Genomic DNA, 21,944 nt, shown 5'->3' on the forward strand with positions numbered 1-21,944 from the left:
TTAAGATCTCTCACATTTTAATTTAAATGATATTAGTTAAGAAATTAGCAAATAAATTTTAATCGAAAGAGCTAAATAAGGCGAGTTATTAGTTAATATAGATATTTTTAGGTCTAATTAAAATTATAATTTATATTTAATTTTTTATGTATATTTTTTAAAAAAAAGAGAAGAATATTAAAAGAAAATAGGAAAAGGATAATTCGTAAATATGGAAAAAGTAATAAAAAATTTAGAATACAAGTAAATAATTCATCAAACGATAAGAAAATTCGGAGATTCAAATCCAATTTAATACATAAGTTTACATCTAAATCAAATATCCATAGAAGCTATAATATGGATAATAATATCAATAAGAAATGACGAAATGACTCCGAATGAAAAAATGGTTCTTTCTCGGATAAAAGAATGTTATGGAGTAAAAATAAACTAATTATATTGGAATGGAATAATGCTATATATTAGTAATTTAGCAGATATTAATGGAGATGTTATTTTAAATAATAATGGAATTTTCAATCTAAAACTTAAAAAAGTTAAAGAAAGTACATAAGACTATTACCTTATTTATCTTAAGGATAATATTGAATGGGTGCATTCGGATAATGGTCCTATACTTTAAGAAGATTATAAACTATGGAAAATCTTTATTGAGTTTATTAAAGAATTTTTTCAAGAAAATGATACATCATAAAATATGGTTGATAATAATATAAATAAATAGAAACATAAATGGACTTCAAGTGTAGAAAATGTACATACAAAATCAACTAAAAAAGCACTTGTAAGACCACCAAGATCTATAAATAAAGCGATACCAGGAGGAAGGTTAAATATATAAATAAATAAAAAAATTTAATAATTATATTAATAAAAAAAAATATAGATATAGATATATATATATATGTAAATGTATATATATATATATATATATATATATATATATATAATATATATTAATATATATTTTAATATAATTAAATATATTCTTTATATTCTATATATTTCATTTAATTTTTTAAATATTATTTTTTTTATATATATTTTTTATATTTTATAAAAAAAGATATGGATGCGCATAATTATTAAAATGTTGTGGTTCATTACCTTTAAGAAGTTGTAGTTTAGGAAAATTATCGTTATTTGTCTAAGAGGCAATAAGTAGAGGAATATTAATTTATTATAAAACATTATTAATAAAGCCTGCTAATTTAGATTTTGATGAAGTACTTAATATTGATTTTTTAGTTGATTCAAATAATAATAATGAAAGTTGTTAAAAAATAGAAAGTGATTAAAAAATATATTAAATAAATAAAAAATATAATATTAATAATTATAATAATAATAATAATATCAATAATATTAATAATAATAACACCAATGATAGACTTTTATATGAAGAAAAATTGTAAAAAGAACAACACTTCGATAAAATAAATATAATAAAATAAACTATAACAGATATTTTAATGTAAAATAAAAAAGGTGTTAGTTTAGCTAGATTACCTAAACTTATTTAAAAATCTATTGATTTTCCATTCGATTTACATGAACTTGGATTTCCTAAACTTAAATCACTTTTATAAACAATATAAGATATTATCATTGAAAATGACGGTACAACTTAAGCTTAAGCAATATTAAAAGTAATGTATATAATATTATGTTTAATATTTTAATATCTATATAAAAATAAAAGCATAAACCATCCTAAATAAAATAATAAGTTTTCCAAAACTAAAAATCTAACATAGAAAAAATAAATTAATAATAACAATATTAATATACAACAACTTCTGTAATATCTTCACAATAAGAACTTCTTCTCGGCTAAAATGATTAATTTGTATTAAATTGTGTAGTTTCAGACAGTAATAATAAAGAAAAAGGCATGATGAACCATCCATATTCTAACCAAAGAGATTTATCACCAAATTCTTATAATAAAAAATTTTGTACCTTAAAACCCGAAAGTCATATTAATAAATAAAATATATTTACAAACGGTAAGACTTTTTCAAATTTAGATGATTATTGTAATAAAATAATATCAATTATATACGATATATTAATACAGAATTAATATGGATTGATGTCAAAGAAACTTTACGAATTATTAAGTACCAAATTAAATACTAAATTTGAATTTTCTCTTTTTAATTGTTAAAGTTTTAATGAATTTCTAATAAAACATACAGAATAATTTGCCGATATTATGGTAAAATAGAACAATTTAATTATTTATCATAAAAATTCATAATTTAATCCAGCCATGAGATAGTTTTATTAGTAAAATAATGGATAATAAAATATGGAAAATAATAAAAATAAAATAATTAAATAATAAAATAGCTGCAATAGTAGTATATTATCTTCTCCTTAGTATAAAAACGAGTCTTTCTTATAAAATAATTCATAAGTGTCATAAAATTTAACTACTTTTTCAATAAACATAAATGGAAATTAACCTTCTGAAATAATAAATAATACAATTCATGAAGAATCTCATAATGAATTAGGAGAAAATCTCAAATTTATAGAAGAGTTGTTAAATGATGAAGATAAAAAAGCCCTTATAAATAATTAATAACCAAATTCAAATGGAGCTTTTAGAGCTTTTCAAAATTTCGATAGTAATATTTTTTATAAAACGAATAAAATATATTAAGCTCATAGGAAATACAGTCCTTTTTATTCGAATGATTTTCCAGAAATCATACATGAGGAACCTACTATTGGAATTAATAAAATCAATATGTTAAATAATAATATGAACAATAATAATAATAATAATAATCAATTCTAATAATAATAATAAGAATACTTATGTTAGTAATAATAATAATAATATTTATAAGGAGGATAAATTAATACTGTAGATTAATAATTTTAATTTTAATAATAATAATTATATTTTTAATAGTGTGTTGGACATATGCCGCCAGCGGCTAAAAGCATGAACTTGGAATTACTTGGAATACCTAATATTTAATATTAGTAAATTAATGTTTAGGATAAAAATAAATAAAAATTTAGACATAAAACACTTAAAAGTTGATTTTTTTACTTTCTTTCTTTTTTTATTTTAAATAAAAAATAATAGCATTCTATTATATTAATTATTTTTTTATTTTATTAAAATAAAATATAAATTATATATTATTTATTTTTACTATTATTATATATTATTGATTTTTTTGTATTTATTTTTATTAAAATTAATTTTTTTTCTTTTTTTTTTCTCCTTTAAATAATATATTTAAAAAATATTTCTTTGTTTTTTTATTAAAAAATATTTTTTAAAAGTATTTTTTTTAAATGTATTTTTCTATCAAAATGTTTAAAATTAATTATTAAAATTTTATTTATACTTTTAATTTTTTATTAATTTTTTTTGAAAAAGTATTAAATTTTATTTAATTTTACATTTTATTAGAAATATTTTAAATATAATTGCACATATAATTAATAAAACATAATATTTAATTTTTAATATCTATTGATTTTTATAAATTTTTCTACTATTCATTTTATAAATTATTACAAAATTCACAATAAAAAAAAATTATATCATTTGAATTAATTTCCAATTAAGATATATTTTTTATAAAATATTTTTTTATATTTAGATTATTAAATATACATATATAATTATAATTTGCCCTAATTTTTTTTTTTTTTAAAAAAAAATTGTAATTTTTATTCATATTTAAAAAAAAAAATATTATTTAAATATATTTTAAGAATTTTTTATGTATATAATCATATTCAATTTCTTAATTTATTTTAATAGAAATTAAATATAATATATATTATTTTTTATTTTTTACAAATATATTATGAATTATTAAATTTATTTGTGCGAAATAAAATTTAAAAAATATAATATAAATTATAAAATAAATAAAAATAAATATAATTTTTAATTTTAAAAACTCAATAATCATAATAGAATTGTTTTATTATTTAAAAATTAAATATAGTAAAATTTAATATTTTACTATATATTTTATATAACTATAAATAATTTTTTAATAATAAATAGAAATTTCAAATTATATTATTTTCATAATCAAAATTTTTAATTTTAACTTAAAAATAAAATATACAAACATATTTTTTTTTTCTTAATAAATTATAATTTTTTTAATTAAAAAAAAAAAAAACCTATATATAAATAAAATAATAATTATTAAGTTTATAAAATTAAATGGAATTTATAGAAAATATAGTAAAACTCAACTAAATACAAATTTAAAATCTCATACATAATTAAAAGTTAGTTTAATATTAACACCAATAATAAATAAAATTTTAACAATATTTGTTAAATGAGTCGACAAAACTGTGCTCTTAATATTAAGATATATTATCAAGAATTGATAAAAATTAGAATTAAAATAGCAATAATAATCTTAATTTAAAAAACAAAGAATTAACTTAAGATTATTAAAATTAGATTGATAACAATAATTAAAAAAATATATAAAAAAATAAATAAAAATGTATAAAATAAAAAAATGATAATTTTAAAAAATATTCAATATCTTCGTTTTCAATAAATAGTAATATTTTCTAAAATAGTTATTAAAATAATAAAATATTTTCATAATAGTCATAAGAATTATTAAAATTATAAAAATAATAATAATAATAATAATAATAATAACAATAATAATAAATAGGACTTATAAATAAAATACCTATATAAATTATTAATTAAAATATTAATTTATATGATAGTAATAATAAAATTAATAATTATAATTAAAGTTTTTTTAGTTAATAAAATGAAAATTCTAATTAATATTTAAGTGATAAATAAGAAAAATAATCTTATTCTAAATATTTTGATGATAATTAAAAATAAATAAATAATTTTTATAATTATAAATTAAAGCAAGATAATTAAAAATTTAATAAAAATAAATAAAAAAATATAGTTTTTAGAAATGATACAAATTATAACAAAAATATTCTTAAAGGTTTTAAAAGAAGCTTGAAAAAAAATATGGGTTCGATTCATCTTTTTATTTCGAATTTGTTAAATATTTTTGCCAATTTAAATTAAATAATGAACTAATCATTATTTTATTAACGAAATCTCCTTATAAGTAATAATTTGAAGAATTTTTAAACGAAGATCCTTAATGGTGGATTAAACTAGCTAATATAAAAGATATATAAAAATAAATTAAATATTTTGAAATAATAAAAAGTAAAGATTACGATAGAATAAAAACTAAAAGAAAAATTTTTAATAGACCTTAAATAATGAACTAATCATTATTTTATTAACGAAATCTCCTTATAAGTAATAATTTGAAGAATTTTTAAACGAAGATCCTTAATGGTGGATTAAACTAGCTAATATAAAAGATATATAAAAATAAATTAAATATTTTGAAATAATAAAAAGTAAAGATTACGATAGAATAAAAACTAAAAGAAAAATTTTTAATAGACCTTGAGAAATTTCTTTATTATAAAAAGCTAGTATTTTAATAAATAAAAAAATTTAATATTTTATATAAATTCATAATTATTTTAATTATTTATTAAAAATATATAATTAAGTCAAAAAGCAATTTTTTACTTATATAAAATAAATTAAATATTGATTATATCAAATAAAAATCAATTTTTTTAAAAAAAATATTTAATTTCTATTTTTTTAATATTTTGATAAATAAATAAATATATAATGTTAATATTATTATTCGAAAATTTATACTAGCTAAAAGTCTATAATTTACTAATAACTGTTTAATCAGAATAACAGATTATTTACATAATTGTTTTTAATAAATATTCTTATAAAACTTAATATTTTTAAATAATTTAAAAACTAATTATAAATAAATACTTATTATTATTTTTATTACCCAATTTAATTAATATTTTAACTACTTTGATATGTTCTTTGATTTTTTTTAAGTATTTTTTTTTTTACAATTTAACGACTTTATTTACTATTATTGAAAACTTAAATAATAAATAAAAATTACGTTTATATTTAATAATATTTTTTTTTTTAATAAATATAAATTAACCTTTAAAAATGTTTGCAACTATTTTTTAAGCAAAAAATATTTATAAAAAATCGTAATGTTTCCTTTTTTTTCAAATAAATATATTATATATTTTAAATAAGTTAAAAATAAAATAGACTATTTAATTAATTCCTTTTAAAATATTCCATAAATGATTTTTTTATTTTAGAATATATTTGGAAAATTTTATATCAATAATTACAAGTATTTGTTTCATATTTACATTAAAAGTCTTCATTAAATATTATCTTTATTAATAAAATAAATATTAATTTCCTACTATTTAATTATATCTTTATTTTCTTAATCTTATTAATTTTTTATTTATTTTTATTATTATTTGATTAGTTTTTCTCCTAGTTTTTCATAAAATATCATTATAATTATTTTAAATTGATAATTAAAAATTATTAGTATTTAAATACTTTTATGAGTTTGATCTCATGTTTATTTAATTAAAATTACTCTCAAAAATATTTTCAAAAGCTAATTTATTTTAAATAGGTTATAAAGAAATATATATAAAATATTTAAAACTTTAAGAGTTTTTATTTCCTTGTCGAAAAGATTTAAAATTCTTAAAATTAAAAATAAAGCATATAAAGTTTCATTTAAAGAATAAAAGTCTTTAAATATCATACTTTATTAATTATTCTTAATATAAAATCGAATATTTTAATGAATTAAACATCTATTATACATTATTTATAATTTTTCATTTCTATTTATAATTATTTTTATTAAATTTAATTTAATCCAAACTATAATTATAATACATAAAAATAATCTTTTTCAAAGAAAAATCTATATAGTAAATATAATTTGAGTTAACATTTGAGGTATTTCTTTAATTAAATATAGTATTTGATATAAATTATTTTTAAATTCTTCAATTTTTTATATTTTTTTAATTGTATTTCTAACAAAATTAATATTTATAATATTTATCAGTTATTTTATAACCAATAAATATTCTTCCTAAAATAATTAATTAATTTTTTATTTTTAAAAAATATGTAATATTATATACAATATTTCATAAATAATTTATAAAATATAGATTTATCAAAAAACTTATAAGATTTAATGTATAAATCTTAAAAATATTTAATAATATATTAAAATAAATTAATTAAACAATATTTCCATAAAATAAATTAAAAAAATAATTTCCCATAAAATAAATAATAAAAATAATAATACTCTAACTAGAAAAATGCAAAAACCAATTTTAAACCCTATAAAAGAAAGAATATTAATATTAAGTCCTACAGTACAAGCTAAACTAGAATCGGAATTAAAGACCGATGATTTTGAATTAATAGAAAAATTATAACAAACCCAATTAGTAAAGACATATAATACAAGGTTAAAAAAGACAAACCAAACCATAATATTAAAGCAATTAGACAAATAGCAAATAAAAACCAAAAACTTAATTAAACAAATTCAATAAGAAATAAAATAAATGTACTAATTAAATCATCCATGTATAATAAAACTCTTAAACCATTTCGAAGATGAAAAATCTATCTTTTTATTAATCGAAGTTTCCCCAAACTAAATAAATTTGTCTACATTTTTAAAAAATAAAGGAGGTAAATTAGAAGAAAACTAAGCCAAAAGATATCTTTCAGATACAATACTAGCTCTTGAATATTTACATAAATAAAATCCTTAAATTATTCATAAAAATTTAAAAACTGACAATTTAATTATATCAGAAAATAAAGTAAAAATATAAGACTTTTCATGGTCTTATTATTTTATGAATTTTTCCTTTTCAGATTACCAACCTCCAGAAGCAATTTTAAATAAATAATTTACAGAAAAAGCTGATATATGGTCTTTAGGAATATTATTATATGAATTATTAGTTGGAAAACAACCTTTTTAAATTTTTAAAAATATAAATAGTTAAGATTAAAATGAATATAAAAAATAAATCGAAAATACAATATATTAAAGTAAATTAGAATTTCCTTAAGAAATTTCATAATAAGCTAAAGATTTGATTAATTTACTTTGTAAAAAAGATCCTTTGTAAAGACCATCATTTTCTGAAATTAAAAAACATGAATGGTTTTACATTAGTTAAACAAGTAAGCATGTATTTGATTTATAACCTTGGTGCTCTTACAGTAATATAAAAGAAGTAAAAATAATAAATTTAAAAAATATAAACCCATTGGAAATTGAAGGAGGATTTTCAAATTAATTTATAGTAAATTATATAAATTAAAATTATATTGAATTAGGTTAAAAATATTTAGAAGCATAAGAAACTAAATAAAATATTATATAAAATAATTAAAATAATGTTAAAAACAATGAAATAAATTAAAACAATACAAGTAATAATTAGAATATAAAAAAAAATAGTGGAAATATGATTAATACAGATAATAATAATAATAATAATAATAATAATAATAATAATAATAATAATAATAACAATAATAATAACAATAATAATTATAATAATAATGATTTAAATAATAACAATAATACTAATCTTACAAGTAATTAAATTCTTAGACATTCTTTTAATGTAAATTTTTATTTATATTTTTTTTAACCAAAAAAATAGAATAGTTAAGATTTATAGAGTTTTAAAATTAAAATTGAATAGTAAAGTAATATTATTTAATAATTAAATAAGTAGAAAGTAGAATTAGAAAAAAATCTTGATAATAAAAATTAAAAAATTTTAACACTTGAATAATAATTAGAATCATAAAAAAAGCTTATCGAATAAAATAAAGAAAAAATAAAATAACAATAAAAAGATATTGATAATCTTAAAATAACCCTATAACATGGATAGAAAGATAATTAAGAACATGATTAAAATAATATTATAAATAAATATATGTTAATAATAATCATCCTTTTCAATAAGATTTATGTAAAGAATTGAAAAGTCTAATAGACACATTAAATAAGAAATTTACTTTTACAAAAAAATAAATTGAAATATAAGAAAAGTTTACATAAATGGAAAGTTAGTTAATTATGTTTACATTAGAAAGAAATAATTTAGAAGAGGATTTAAGACTATAGGTTTAAGATAAATATGAAGAAAAAATAGATTAAGTAAAAGCTTAATGTAAAAAATAATTAGATGAATTTAAAGTAGAACTTGAAGAATAAATTTAAAGTTTATAAAAATAAAGTAGTTAACTAAAGGATTAGGATATTCATAATTAAAATAAAATTCTTGAAAGTGAATTACTTAAATCCCAATATTTTTTATTATAAAATAGTTTTAAAGATATAAAAAGTGAATAGGAATAAAATAGAAAATTTAAATAAATTTTAGAAAACAGAATAAAAGAAATGGAGAGAGAATTAGCTGATTATTATATTATTAAATAAAGTAATTAAACTAAAAGCATGTAATGAAATTTATATTTATATTTTTATTTTATTTCGATTAGTATTTTAAAAATAAATAATAATTCTATATAATAATATCTAATTATATATATTTAAAAGATACTAGTTTTTTATTTTTGTTTATTATAATAGAAATATCTTTTAATATAATATAATTATAAAGAAAAATATTTTTTTCAATACTTTTAGTGAAAAAAAAAACATTTTTTGTTTATTTGTTAAATTATAATTAGAATATTAATATTTAATAAATTAACTTTAAAAAATTAAATTTAAACAAAATGTTATTTAAATTAATTTAAATATTTTAAGAATATAACAAATTATAAAATTAATTTATAATAAATATTAATCTAAACGTAATAAAAACTTTTATCTCTATAAGTAATTATTTATATTTGAATATATTTTCTTAAAAATTTTTTAAAATATAAAAAAAATATTCATTTTTATAATAAAAAAAAAGAAGTAAGAATGAGGAAAAAATATGATTTATATTTAAAAAACAAAAAAAAATAATTGATTTATTCTATATAAAACAATGAAATACGATTTATGAACGCAAAAATCTTATTTTTATAAGTTAAGGAAAAGATATTAAAAGAATATACTAATAATTTTATTAAAAATAAAATATAAAAAAAATATCAATATTTTATATAAAAAATATGATTAAAACGAATAAAGAAAGATTTATTGTATTTATGTATTAACTAAAAAAATTAATAATGTGTGATAATATGAATTTATAGCTAAAAAATAAAATATATATAAAAAAAGGGAATAATTATAAAAAATTAAAATAAATATTAAATATATGAAGTATATATAAAAAATAAAATGAAAATATAAAATTTAATTGTTATATATTTTAAAAGAATATAAAAGGATATTAATATCTATTAAGATTACTTCTGTAATTAAATAAAAAGTAAATATAATTATAGCAATAAAATAATTTATTATAAAAATATATAAACAAAATAATTTATTTATAAAAAAAAATAAAAAAATAAAAGAATAAAATATATATTATATATATATTAATATATAATATATATATATATATTATTATTATTAATAATTTAAATATATTTAATCATTATAATAATACCCATTATTATAAAATAATAATAATATTATTATTTCTAAATTATATACATTTAAATTTATTTATTTATTTTAATTAACATTTAAATTCTAATTATATATTTTTTTTGTAATATTTTTATAATTTTATTTTTATTAAATTAATACATTATTTTTTTTATTATAATTTTTTTCATTTATCATAATATTTATTCCAAAGGTATATACTATATATTATTTAATGATATCTTTTGTTAATAAAAATATAATAATAATAAAATTATATAAAAAAGAATTTTAAAATATTATAAATCAAAATACTAAAACGACGTTTTTTTATATAATTGTTTGATTATAATTTAAACTTTAATGTATTTCTTATTAATAATATATATATATATATTTAATTTTATAATTTTAATAAAAAACTATAAATTATTTATGTGATTTAACCTTTCAATATATTTAAATTTTATAAAAATTTATATATTAAAAATTAAATTATTAATATAATAATTATTTTTAATGAATTTAATATTTAATTTAATTTATTTTAAGTTTAAAAACTAATACTATTTAAAATTTTTATATCCGAATAAATTTTTTAAATTTTGTTACAATAAAAAAATTAATAAATTTAATTTAAAAAAAAATATTTATATTTTTAAAAATAATATGGTTTTCAAATTTAATTACTAAAAAAATAAATATAATTTTAATAATATTTGTCTAATAAAATTATTATTATAATATTATTTAATTAAAAAATATTTATTTTATTAAATTTAATTATCTTATAAAATAAAAAATATAAATTTTAAAATAATACATATAAATAATTTTAATATATTTTTATTTAGACAATTTTCATAGGTTTGATTTTTTAATAATTAAAGATTAATTTTATATATTCAATAGTTTAATTATGATTTAATTAAATTTATTTTATCTTCTAATTTTTAATAGAAATCTATTTCTAGTTGATTCAATTTATTTAATTTATCCATTTAAAGAGATTATATTTGTTCAGTTAAATCTATTTTTTAAATAAATATATAATTGGTATAAATATAAAATAATACTAAAAAAATATATATTTAAAAAATAAAAATTATAAAAATACTTATATCAAATTGCTAATTTTTATAAAGAGAAAACAAGTTTTTTTCATATTAAAATTCAATTTTTTCTATTTCTAATTTTTTTTGTCCAAGTAAAATAACTTTTTAAGTTTAAATTAATTAATTAATTAAATCACCTTAATATTTTTTATTTATATCAACTTGTAAATATTGTTTTTAATTATAATTTATATAATCTCCAATTTAATTATTATTAATATAATTATTATTATTATTATTATTAATATTATTATTATCATTTTATTACATTAAATATTCATTTCTTATTGTTTATTAATCTTAAACTTATTCTATTTTATTATTTTTTTGAATATTTAAAATAGGTTACGATAATTAATATGTTTTTCTCATATTTTTTTTATGTCTTTTATTTAATCTTTAAATTATATTATTTTGTTATTTCTTTAAATCTTTTTCTATAACAATTTATTATTCAATAACATTGTCTTCTTAGTTATCAATAATTTTATAAACATCATCATCTGTAACCATTATAGTAGTTTTTTCTTTTAAAATATTTAGATTATTATTTTTATTTTTTTATCTTTTGTTTTCTCCTAAAGGAACTGTTTTTACAGTTTATTCTTCTTAATTTTTATCTTTATTTATATCTTTTTCTTTTTAATATTATATGTCTCTTTTATGATTTTGATTATTATTATTATCATTGGTATTTTTCATTGTATCTTAATTTTGTTAATAAATCTTCAATATACTAATCACTTTTGGCATTTGATATAATTCAATAATTTTATTTTTATATTTTAAATATTTTCCTTCACTATCAAAATCATAATATTCAACTGCTTCTGTATATAAATTTATTAAATTTTATATTTATTTTAATTATGGCTAATCACTTTCTTATATAATTTATTCTAACTCTCTCATTTTTCTTAAAAAATTGGGAGGTAATTCGCGATTATTATCTTCTATTTAAATTTCATTTATTCTATTTTAGTTTTTTATAAATTTCCAAAACATTTAAGTAATTATTAAATTTTTTTATATTTAATAATATATTGATTTTAATTTTTTTATTATTAATATTTTTTTGATTTTTTGATTTTTTTAATTTTTAATATTAATTTTTGTTTTTTTGCATATTATTTAATTAAAACAAGTATTGAAATATAATAATTAATTTATACAAACCATAAATAATTATAAGTTTTAATATATAATTAAATCTATATCAAAAAAAAAAAATCTAAAATATTTTTTAGAAAAATAATACTTATCAATAATATATAATTTGCTTCTCTATTAAAGCAAAATATATTTTAAATATTTTTTTTACTATAAATAAATAATTATAAGGATAAAAATAAATAATGAAATTAAAAGTAATTAAAAAATAACAACCTTTTATATTAAAATTAAGAATTAATAAATAATAATTATATTAATTATATATAAATTTAAGAATATTTTTAAAGAAAGAAAATTTAATTTTAAAATATTTAGATATTAAATATTTAAAAATTATAATAATTATATTGTTCTAGTATGTACAAATTTAATTATAATAACTTAAATTATATATTCAATTGTTTAATAAATTAATTTTATAACTAAATATTTTTATAATATAATTATATTTTTTTGTTTAAAGTTGATTTACTAATATTTTTTTTTTTTTTTAAATATTTCCATTTACAATTATTTAAGCAAATCTTTATAATTATTAATTTATTCAAAGAAAAAAAATATTAATATTTTTAGGCTTTATCATTGATTTACATCTGTGCATTTATTATCAAAATATCTATTAAGTTAGTTGATTTTCTTTATTTTATTTTAAATACCTTTAATATATTTTAAAATATAAATAAATTTAGAAGTTCATATATATTATAATAATTCTTTTAAAATTTATTTTTATAATAATACATTAAGTTTTATTAAATTCGACTTAATTTTAAATACATATTCTCCTTAATTATGTATTTAAGACGAAAATATCTTCATCCTCTTATTTTAGCTTTCTATTTTAATAAATTACATAATTTTAGACTTATTCTTTTGATTAGTTATCTTTTTTAATTCTTTTAATCGCTTCTTTGATTTCGTTTATGGTTTTTTAACCTTTTTCAATTTTTTATTTATATTTTGTTTCGAAATCAATTTATTTTTCTTATTTATTTCTATCTTCTATTTCTTATCTGATTTCAAACCTTATTAATCTTTCTAAATGAATTTGTCTCAACTATTCTTTATATTCATTTATTAACTAAATTTTTATTTATTAATAAATTGTATAATATTTTTCATTAATTTAATATTTTATATAAAAATTAAATTACTAATTATTTCTTTTCAAATGATTTAAAATCTATTTCACTTTAAATATTTTATTTAATTTTTGCTTAACTAAGCCTATTGGTAACTTCTTCAACTTTTTCTTTATTTTTTATTACTACGTTTTTATTATATTATCTTTATTTTTAATTAAAATATAAAACTATAAATAATAAATAAAAACAAAACATAGGACATTATTGAAATCCGGCAAAGCTATCCCATATTTAAGAGTTAAGAAATTAATATCTTTCTCTATGTTTATCTTTCACAATAAAATATTTAGGATCTTCTCCAATCTAAATAAAAAAATAAAGAATTTATATTATTAAATAATAATAACATTTTTTTAATTTTTAAATAAATTTAAAAACTTATTAACTTCTAATAATTCTTCACTTGTTAAAATTTTGCTTATTTTTTTAATGCATTCATTGTTTCAATATCCTCATTTATATATTAAATGTCAAATTTTTCTCCTTTAGGGTCTAAATTTGTATTGTTAGTTTTACTTAAGCCTGGATAAATATCAAATTGTTTATATTTTGTAAATACAAAAGGTTTTTTTTAAAAATCTTTTTAATTGCATTTTTCTTTATATGCTCTAGATTTATATTTAATACCATTTTCTAATAAATTTTTTGTTTTTGATTAAAATTCAAATAATTTATTGCATCTTATGTTTATATTTTAATCGATTAATCTTATTAATTTTGCTCTTAATGTTCTTTTTTTCAACCTTTATTTTTAAAATATTTTTTAGACATTTTATTTTTATTAAATTATAACTATTTTTTTTTTTAATTATTTAACCTTTAAAATGCTTAATTTCTTTATTTAAAAGTTTTTAAATAATTTAAGTTTACGGCTGAATTGACAGAATAATTATAATTTATTTTTTAATTATGGTCAATTTCACTTTATTATGTTTGTTAATTATTTTAATCCATTTTTATTTAATATTATTTAAAAATAAAATAATGTAAATTTATTTATTTTAACTTATAAAAATATAACACTGTTTATATTTTATTTTATATATTATAATTAACTTTAGTATTATACTTGACTTTTAAATTAATTTAAATTATTTCTCAAAACAATGTTAACTTATTATGATAATAATTTAAAAATTTTATTCAATGAACATTTTATTGAAGGCTAAATTAATTTAAAATTATTGGCTTAAAAAGATTTTTATTCCTTTTTATTTTTATATTAATAATTTTATATTCTATGTTTTTCTTAAATTATAAATTAGTCTTTTATTTTTTAAAAAAATATATATATATATATATCTATTTATAAAATCTATTTATAAAATCAATAATTATCTTAATTTTCATTATTATTTATTTTCTTTCTATATTAACATTTAATAAAAATATAATATTGTAGTAATATTATATCTACAACAAGTTAAATATATCTATAATTAATTTCATTTTATTATTTTACTAAATAAAATAATAAATTTAAAATATTATTATTGTAAAAGTTAAATAAAAAACAAAACAATTCTTATAAAAAAATGAGTAAAATAATATAAAAAAGGAATAGCTTATTAAATTATTAATTTGAAAATTAATAAAACTAATTAAATATTGAAAATATATTGGAAAAAATCGAAAAAATATTAAACTGTTAAATATATTATTGTTAATATAAAAATCCTAAGAACTATAATTGTGATAAAGAACATAATAGTAATATGGAATTTATAATAAAATATATGAAAAAAAACTAGCATTCTATATAAATTTTATGTTTTTCTTTTTATAAAAATCACAGTTATTTGATTAGATTATTTAGATAATTTCATCCTTAAATAGGAAAAGGAATGTATATATACGAATTATTCATAGAAATTTAATAAACAACACAAACAGCTATTTAAAATGCAATTTAAACATATAAAATATTAGATTAGTTGATTTCTTGTTTTTAAGAATCAAAATTTCCTTTAAAAAATATATATATAATTTATTGTATTATAGTAAATAATTTTCCTTTATTTAAAAATTCTAATATGGTTGATGAAAACTAATTATTATAATAATGTAAATATACAAGAAATAGCTTATAAGAGAATTTTTAAAAACTATAAGAAAAATATAATGAATAATTAATTTTATAATTTAATGTTTAAATAGAATTTTAAAAATTAGAATAAAATCAAATAAATAACTTTATAGATTTTATGTATTAGTTTTAAATATATTACTAAATTTAGTACAAATTCGACACTATCTGTATGCAAAAATCTTATTTTTTATAATAAAATATAATTTAATAAAACATAGAACTTTTTAATTTTATTTTTAAATTAAGTAAAAACTATATAATATAATTTATTGCTTTTTAGAAATTTTGTGGATAATTTCAAGTCTATAATCCTTTATTAATATACTCAGATTTACTTTTTGATTGATTAATAAGTTAATAAATAAATTTAATTAATATCTATTTTATTTTTTATGTTAAAAAGAATTAATAGTAATTATATTTACGTAAATTAATAAATTATATATAAAAAAATATAATAATATAAAAAATATATTTATAAAATATATAAATATATAATATACATAGAAAAATATTTATAATTATTAAAATATCTTTATTTTATTTATTTATATCTATAAATCTATATATATTCTAATACTTTAATTATATATTAAAAATTTTGTCTAAAATAATTAAAAAAGGTTAAATTATAAATTAAAAGTAAAATTAAAAAAGAAATAAGAAAATATTAACAAGTCATTAAAAATAAATATAAAATATATAAAATAAATAATTTATACAATAAATAAAATAAATATTTAATACATAAAATATACATAAAAATTTTTATGTTTTAATAATATTATATTTATAATTTTGTTAATATATTTATTAATTATATAAATAATATAATTTTTATAAATATATGTTTTACAGTTTGATCATTATAAAGTTTCTAGTTCACTTTATAATATATTTATATAGTTTAAACAACTTAATTCGTTATTCTTATTTACAAAGTATTCATCTTTACATAAAGGATTTTAAGCTCTTTCTGGTATAAAAAATAAAGAGCTATTATTATTTTCTAAATTATCTTAAAACTCGATTCCATTATATAAATAAGATCCGATTTCATCGTCAAAAGTACTATAATTAAGATTTTTATCACTACTATGCAAGCTATCATTATTATTTTAAAAAAGTACACTTTTGTGTTTATGTTTAAGCTTTTTATTTAAGAAATATTAATTATTTGTTATTTCTTACAATACATTATTTTATCTATTTTTATTTTGTTTTTTTTCAGTTAGAAATTGATTTTTATTATTATTAAGCTTTTAAAATAAAAGAAAGTTACCATTACTTGTTAAATTATTACTATTATCAATTGATATTTATGAATAATTACTCATATTGGAAACTGTATTATTAAGTTATGGTAGAATTTACTTTTAGCAACAATAATCTATTATTTTTATTGGAGTTGGAGAAAAAAGAGTTTTTTTAGATTATTCAGTTATGTTATTAATCATTTATGTAAAGATTTTTTTATAAAAATTTATAAAGTTTTTAATAAAATTATTATTATTATTATTATTTTAAATTACTAATTTGTATTTATTATATCTTTTCTGATTTTTTTGAAGATACTTGAATTCCGAATATAATGTTAATTATTATTTTAATAGTATATTTTATTCTTGTTTAATGGATGTTTATTCTTTTTTTAAATTTTTATAACAATATTTTTTTTTTATTTTTGTTTCAATATATATTATTATTATTTTTTTCTTATGATTTTTTTATATTTATATTTTTTTAAAAAAAAATTATTATTTATTGTATAAGTTTAAATCTTTTTTATAAAATATAATATATATATATATATTATAAATTACAAAGATTATACATGTTTATTATTTATATTAAATAAATATAATAATATATCATTTTATTATATATATTTTTTTAAAAAAATATTAAAAAATACTTTTTTTAAAAAATTAATTTAAATTATATATACTTTTAAATAAAAAAAAATGAAAAAGTGGGAAGAATAATAAAAAAATAAAATATATTAATAAAAAATAAAAAATGCGAAACCTGCACTTTTAAGTATAAATAAATCAGGAAAATTAAATAAATCTTTAAATGATTCAAAACACATTTCTTAGTTAAGAAGCCCTAATAATATTTATTATTAAGAAAAATAAATATCAATAAATGATTATTATTATAATGAAAAATAAAATATTTTATAAATTCCATTATATAAATTACTAAAAATGTTTAATTTATAATAATACGCAAAGGAATTAATAACTAGAGGATTTGGATATGATTTAACTAAATTTAGAAATTTAACATAAAATTAAATAGAAACGCTATTCACAGATATAAAAGTATATTATAATTTTATTAAAAAAAATAAAATAAAAGGTACTTCCAGGTCATAATACAAAACTGAATAATCTTTTAATATATATAAATGAAATAACACCAATAGTAGAATAAAATGACTTTTAACACTTTAAATCAGGTACAAATAACACAAATAAATAGAGATAAGATGAAAGAAAAAAAAGTATTACGAAAATAAATTCATAAAAAAATATGCTTATTAAAACTTAAACTAAGTTAATAAAAAAGAAATCTTCATAATAATTTTCCTAAAATTTAATATGTAAAAATACATAAATAAATAAATAAAATAAACTTTAACATATTGGATTTGATTATTTTGTTGATGAAAATAATGATAGCTATAATGAATTTAAATAAACTCTTGAAAATTTATTAAATAAATATACAATTAACAATGATGGTCTTATTAAAGAAGAAAAATCTAATAATGTTTTACTATTTATTTATTAAAATTATTTTTTATTTTATTTATTTTTAAGACTAATTAAAATATAAACTTTAATCTAAGTTAAAATATAAATTATGCAAAAAGTGATTAGACCAAAGTCTAATTATAAAAAGCAATGAAGATTATTAATAAAGAATAATCTCATAATATAACAACAAATAATACATAAGTTACTTAAAAAACAAAAAATAATGCAAATAATTTTCAAACAGTTTAATAAAAATAAAGATTATCAATAAGTTATTTAATAATATAATATATAATATTTTTATCAATCTCATTAAATAATAAAGATAAAATAAATGACGAAGATATTTAGAAAAAAAATACTTAACCAAAGCAATTATCTTTAAATAATATAAATTAAAAAAAAGTTTAGGATAAAAATGAAGGTTTAAGTAGAAATAAACAAATTAATTAAATAAATATTTATTTTTATTTTGAATAGAACAGGCTAATAATGCTAATAATAAAACATTAAAAAAGAAAGATTAAACAAATGTTAAAGATATTAATTAAAGAAGAGTATATGATGATTTATATTTAATATCGTAATATGATGAAAATAATAATTTAGTTCTAAAAAATAAAGAAAATAGATTGATAAAAAATTTATAAAAATAATAAAGTACTATTTAAGTAATTTTTTTTTTTTTAAAAAAAAAATAATCTTAAAAAAAGTAAAATAATTAAAATGAATCAAACCCACAATTAGAATACGAATAAATAAAACATATGTACGTTTCATATGAAGGAGGTAAACTAACATCAACATTAATAAATTTAGATATAGAAGAATTATGTTATTGTTTAAGTTGTATAATATTAAAATATATTTAATAAGGTGAAACTATGAAAAAATAATAAGAATCATATATAGAATAATAATCTTAATTTTACAACTAACATTAATATAAAAAAGAGATTTCCTTAAATAAAACAGTAAATATGATAGAAGAGCCAACACTTATATAAGTAAAAAAAAAAAAAAAAAAGTATTTAAAAATAAAAAAATTATTTACAAAAATTGAAAGGAATAAATTCAATAAATAATAGAAACAGAAGAATATTTTAAAGAAGATTAAAATTAGAGTCTTAATTAAAATCAGGATTTAATAAAAAATGGAGAATATGGTTGGAAAGCATGCAAAGACAATACATATTTAGAATTAAAATTACAATAAGAAGATGATTTAAACTAAGTGTCTAGTAGAAAATATTTCGAATAAAGTCGAAAAAAAATCGAATTAATACTCAAGGAGTCATTTTTGATAAAATGGAGTGAAAAAAACGAATAATATTAAAAAGATAGAAACGAGAAAATATAAGAGGATACTAATGATAATTATAGCGAAAAAGAATATAAAGAAGAACAAGATGATGAAGAAGTAGATCTTGATAATCTTGAAAAAACAAATAAATTATAAGAAGATTAATATTTTAATGAATACTAAAAAGAAATAGAAAATGAGGATTAAAAAAATTAAAATGAAGAATAATTTAATTAAAATAATTTATCTGATTACGCAAACGAAAATTATTAAGAAGTCTAAAGTGAAGGTGAAATAGACGCAAACACAACTTAATAATAAAAGGATGAGGATGAGGAAGAAGAAAATGATTAAAACTCAAATAATAATAAAAATAATAATATGAGTAGTTTAAAATTTTCAGTAATGTCTCGATATTCAATAGTAATCCCAGATAATGAATAATTTAATAGAAAATTATTCAATAAAACTTTTGATATAGATCCTAATACAGACCCTATTTTATAATAAATTCCGTAATTAGAAACTATATAAAGCTTTTGTAAAAATATATTGATTTCATGCAAAATGGAAAAAGAAATTCCTATTATTACTCTAGTTTATATTGAAAAATTAATAATAAAAAGTGGTTTTTTTTAAATGCGAAAAATTGGAGAAAAATACTTATTACAGCTATGATTTTGGCTTCTAAAATTTGGGATGATGAGTCTTTTGAAAATGGTAATTTCGCAAATGCTTTTCCTTAATTTAGTGTTGTATAATTTAATGAAATGGAAAGGGTTTTTGTCAATTTTATTGATTATAATTTGTATATTAAAGGAGGTGAATATGCTAAGTATTATTTCATTTTAAGAACCTTTGCTAAAAAAATAAAAAGTCTTTTCCTCTTAAACCATTGGATATTTAGACTATACTTTATCTTTAAAATAATTCGAATAAGGCTTAGTGTAATCTAAAAGAATTATATAATAATGCTATTAATAAAAGTTTTTGATTATATTATTTTAAATAAATAAATTATATTCATTTTTTGTTTTAATAAATATTGTATTGTTTTATTTTTTTGATTTAAAAATATTATTTTAGATTAAAAATAAATGATATAAATTTATTAAAATAATATATATATTTTATTTTATATTATATCTATTTTTTTAAAATACAAATTTAATAATTATTTATAATCTTTTTTTTATTTAATTATAATATTAAATTAAATCATATTATCACAAATTCACAAAAAATAATATTTTTTATTTAATTTTTTTCTAATAAATCAAATTTAATGTATTAATAATTAATATATTATATAATATTTTTGTATATATTATTTAAATCTACATTTATATCTTACTTGTTCTTCTTTATCATTTTTTAAAATAATGTTTAAGCTATCATTTTAATTTAAGAAATTAAAGGTTCAAGTCCTTATATATTTTAGTATATTTTTTAAGCTAAAAAATATTTCACTCGGCTTAATAAAAACGAGTAATAAAGCTTTGTAAATTTTGCAAGCTTTTATTAGAAATTCCATCAATTTTAATCTTTTTAAAAATTTATTTTAGTCAAAAATCTAAATCAGTTAATAATAAGAGTTTATTTTGCTTCCTTTTCTAGTTTATTTATATCTTGTAAGTTAATATTTACTATTTTAATATTATTATAATATGTTATTAGTTATTTGATTAATAATTTTCCATATTTAATATATTAATAAAAAAAAAAAAAAATTATCTTAAATTTAATTTTTAAAAATATCTTTTTTAAAAAAATAAAATATTAATCTATTTAATTAATTTAT

The 21,944-nt window shown here is 14.0% G+C and overlaps 2 protein-coding genes across 2 annotated transcripts, besides 40 other annotated features; both read left to right on the forward strand. All coding sequences in view use genetic code 6, as the record gives it.

Moving 5' to 3' along the window:
* Positions 1-211: 211 nt before the first annotated feature.
* Positions 212-1,901, forward strand: IMG5_183490 (hypothetical protein; the record flags this gene model as incomplete). The annotated part of the gene is made up of 2 exons (XM_004027388.1): positions 212-831; positions 1,070-1,901. The coding sequence occupies 2 exons, from the start codon at positions 212-214 to the stop codon at positions 1,899-1,901; spliced, it is 1,452 nt and encodes a 483-aa protein (XP_004027437.1).
* Positions 884-970: a microsatellite.
* Positions 884-990: a microsatellite.
* Positions 928-991: a microsatellite.
* Positions 1,018-1,052: a microsatellite.
* Positions 1,327-1,381: a microsatellite.
* Positions 1,435-1,464: a microsatellite.
* A 406-nt stretch (positions 1,902-2,307) lies between the features above and the next one.
* Positions 2,308-2,357: a microsatellite.
* Positions 2,358-2,767: 410 nt separating this feature from the next.
* Positions 2,768-2,856: a microsatellite.
* Positions 2,857-2,887: 31 nt separating this feature from the next.
* Positions 2,888-2,928: a microsatellite.
* A 373-nt stretch (positions 2,929-3,301) lies between these two features.
* Positions 3,302-3,334: a microsatellite.
* A 537-nt stretch (positions 3,335-3,871) lies between these two features.
* Positions 3,872-3,915: a microsatellite.
* Positions 3,885-3,925: a microsatellite.
* A 544-nt stretch (positions 3,926-4,469) lies between these two features.
* Positions 4,470-4,528: a microsatellite.
* Positions 4,475-4,510: a microsatellite.
* Positions 4,484-4,528: a microsatellite.
* Positions 4,529-4,641: 113 nt separating this feature from the next.
* Positions 4,642-4,687: a microsatellite.
* Positions 4,688-5,073: 386 nt separating this feature from the next.
* Positions 5,074-5,475: a microsatellite.
* Positions 5,476-7,178: 1,703 nt separating this feature from the next.
* Positions 7,179-7,257: a microsatellite.
* A 1,204-nt stretch (positions 7,258-8,461) lies between these two features.
* Positions 8,462-8,574: a microsatellite.
* A 1,120-nt stretch (positions 8,575-9,694) lies between these two features.
* Positions 9,695-9,735: a microsatellite.
* Positions 9,736-10,212: 477 nt separating this feature from the next.
* Positions 10,213-10,300: a microsatellite.
* A 109-nt stretch (positions 10,301-10,409) lies between these two features.
* Positions 10,410-10,474: a microsatellite.
* Positions 10,475-10,477: 3 nt separating this feature from the next.
* Positions 10,478-10,571: a microsatellite.
* Positions 10,483-10,526: a microsatellite.
* Positions 10,483-10,536: a microsatellite.
* Positions 10,484-10,527: a microsatellite.
* Positions 10,495-10,568: a microsatellite.
* Positions 10,572-11,295: 724 nt separating the features above from the next.
* Positions 11,296-11,331: a microsatellite.
* Positions 11,332-11,344: 13 nt separating this feature from the next.
* Positions 11,345-11,384: a microsatellite.
* A 491-nt stretch (positions 11,385-11,875) lies between these two features.
* Positions 11,876-11,935: a microsatellite.
* Positions 11,936-12,678: 743 nt separating this feature from the next.
* Positions 12,679-12,775: a microsatellite.
* Positions 12,688-12,776: a microsatellite.
* Positions 12,716-12,806: a microsatellite.
* Positions 12,807-15,286: 2,480 nt separating this feature from the next.
* Positions 15,287-15,315: a microsatellite.
* Positions 15,316-16,515: 1,200 nt separating this feature from the next.
* Positions 16,516-16,577: a microsatellite.
* Positions 16,518-16,596: a microsatellite.
* A 163-nt stretch (positions 16,597-16,759) lies between these two features.
* Positions 16,760-16,830: a microsatellite.
* Positions 16,768-16,827: a microsatellite.
* Positions 16,831-18,039: 1,209 nt separating the features above from the next.
* On the forward strand, positions 18,040-20,144 carry IMG5_183500 (n-terminal domain protein; the record flags this gene model as incomplete). The annotated part of the gene is made up of 3 exons (XM_004027389.1): positions 18,040-18,402; positions 18,440-18,824; positions 19,321-20,144. 3 exons carry the CDS (start codon positions 18,040-18,042, stop codon positions 20,142-20,144), a joined length of 1,572 nt encoding a protein of 523 aa, XP_004027438.1.
* Positions 19,855-19,899: a microsatellite.
* A 1,055-nt stretch (positions 20,145-21,199) lies between the features above and the next one.
* Positions 21,200-21,239: a microsatellite.
* Positions 21,240-21,944: the final 705 nt, after the last annotated feature.

Source organism: Ichthyophthirius multifiliis (assembly GCF_000220395.1).
Source record: "Ichthyophthirius multifiliis unplaced genomic scaffold scaff_1120509251332, whole genome shotgun sequence".
NCBI classification, from domain to species: domain Eukaryota; phylum Ciliophora; class Oligohymenophorea; order Hymenostomatida; genus Ichthyophthirius; species Ichthyophthirius multifiliis.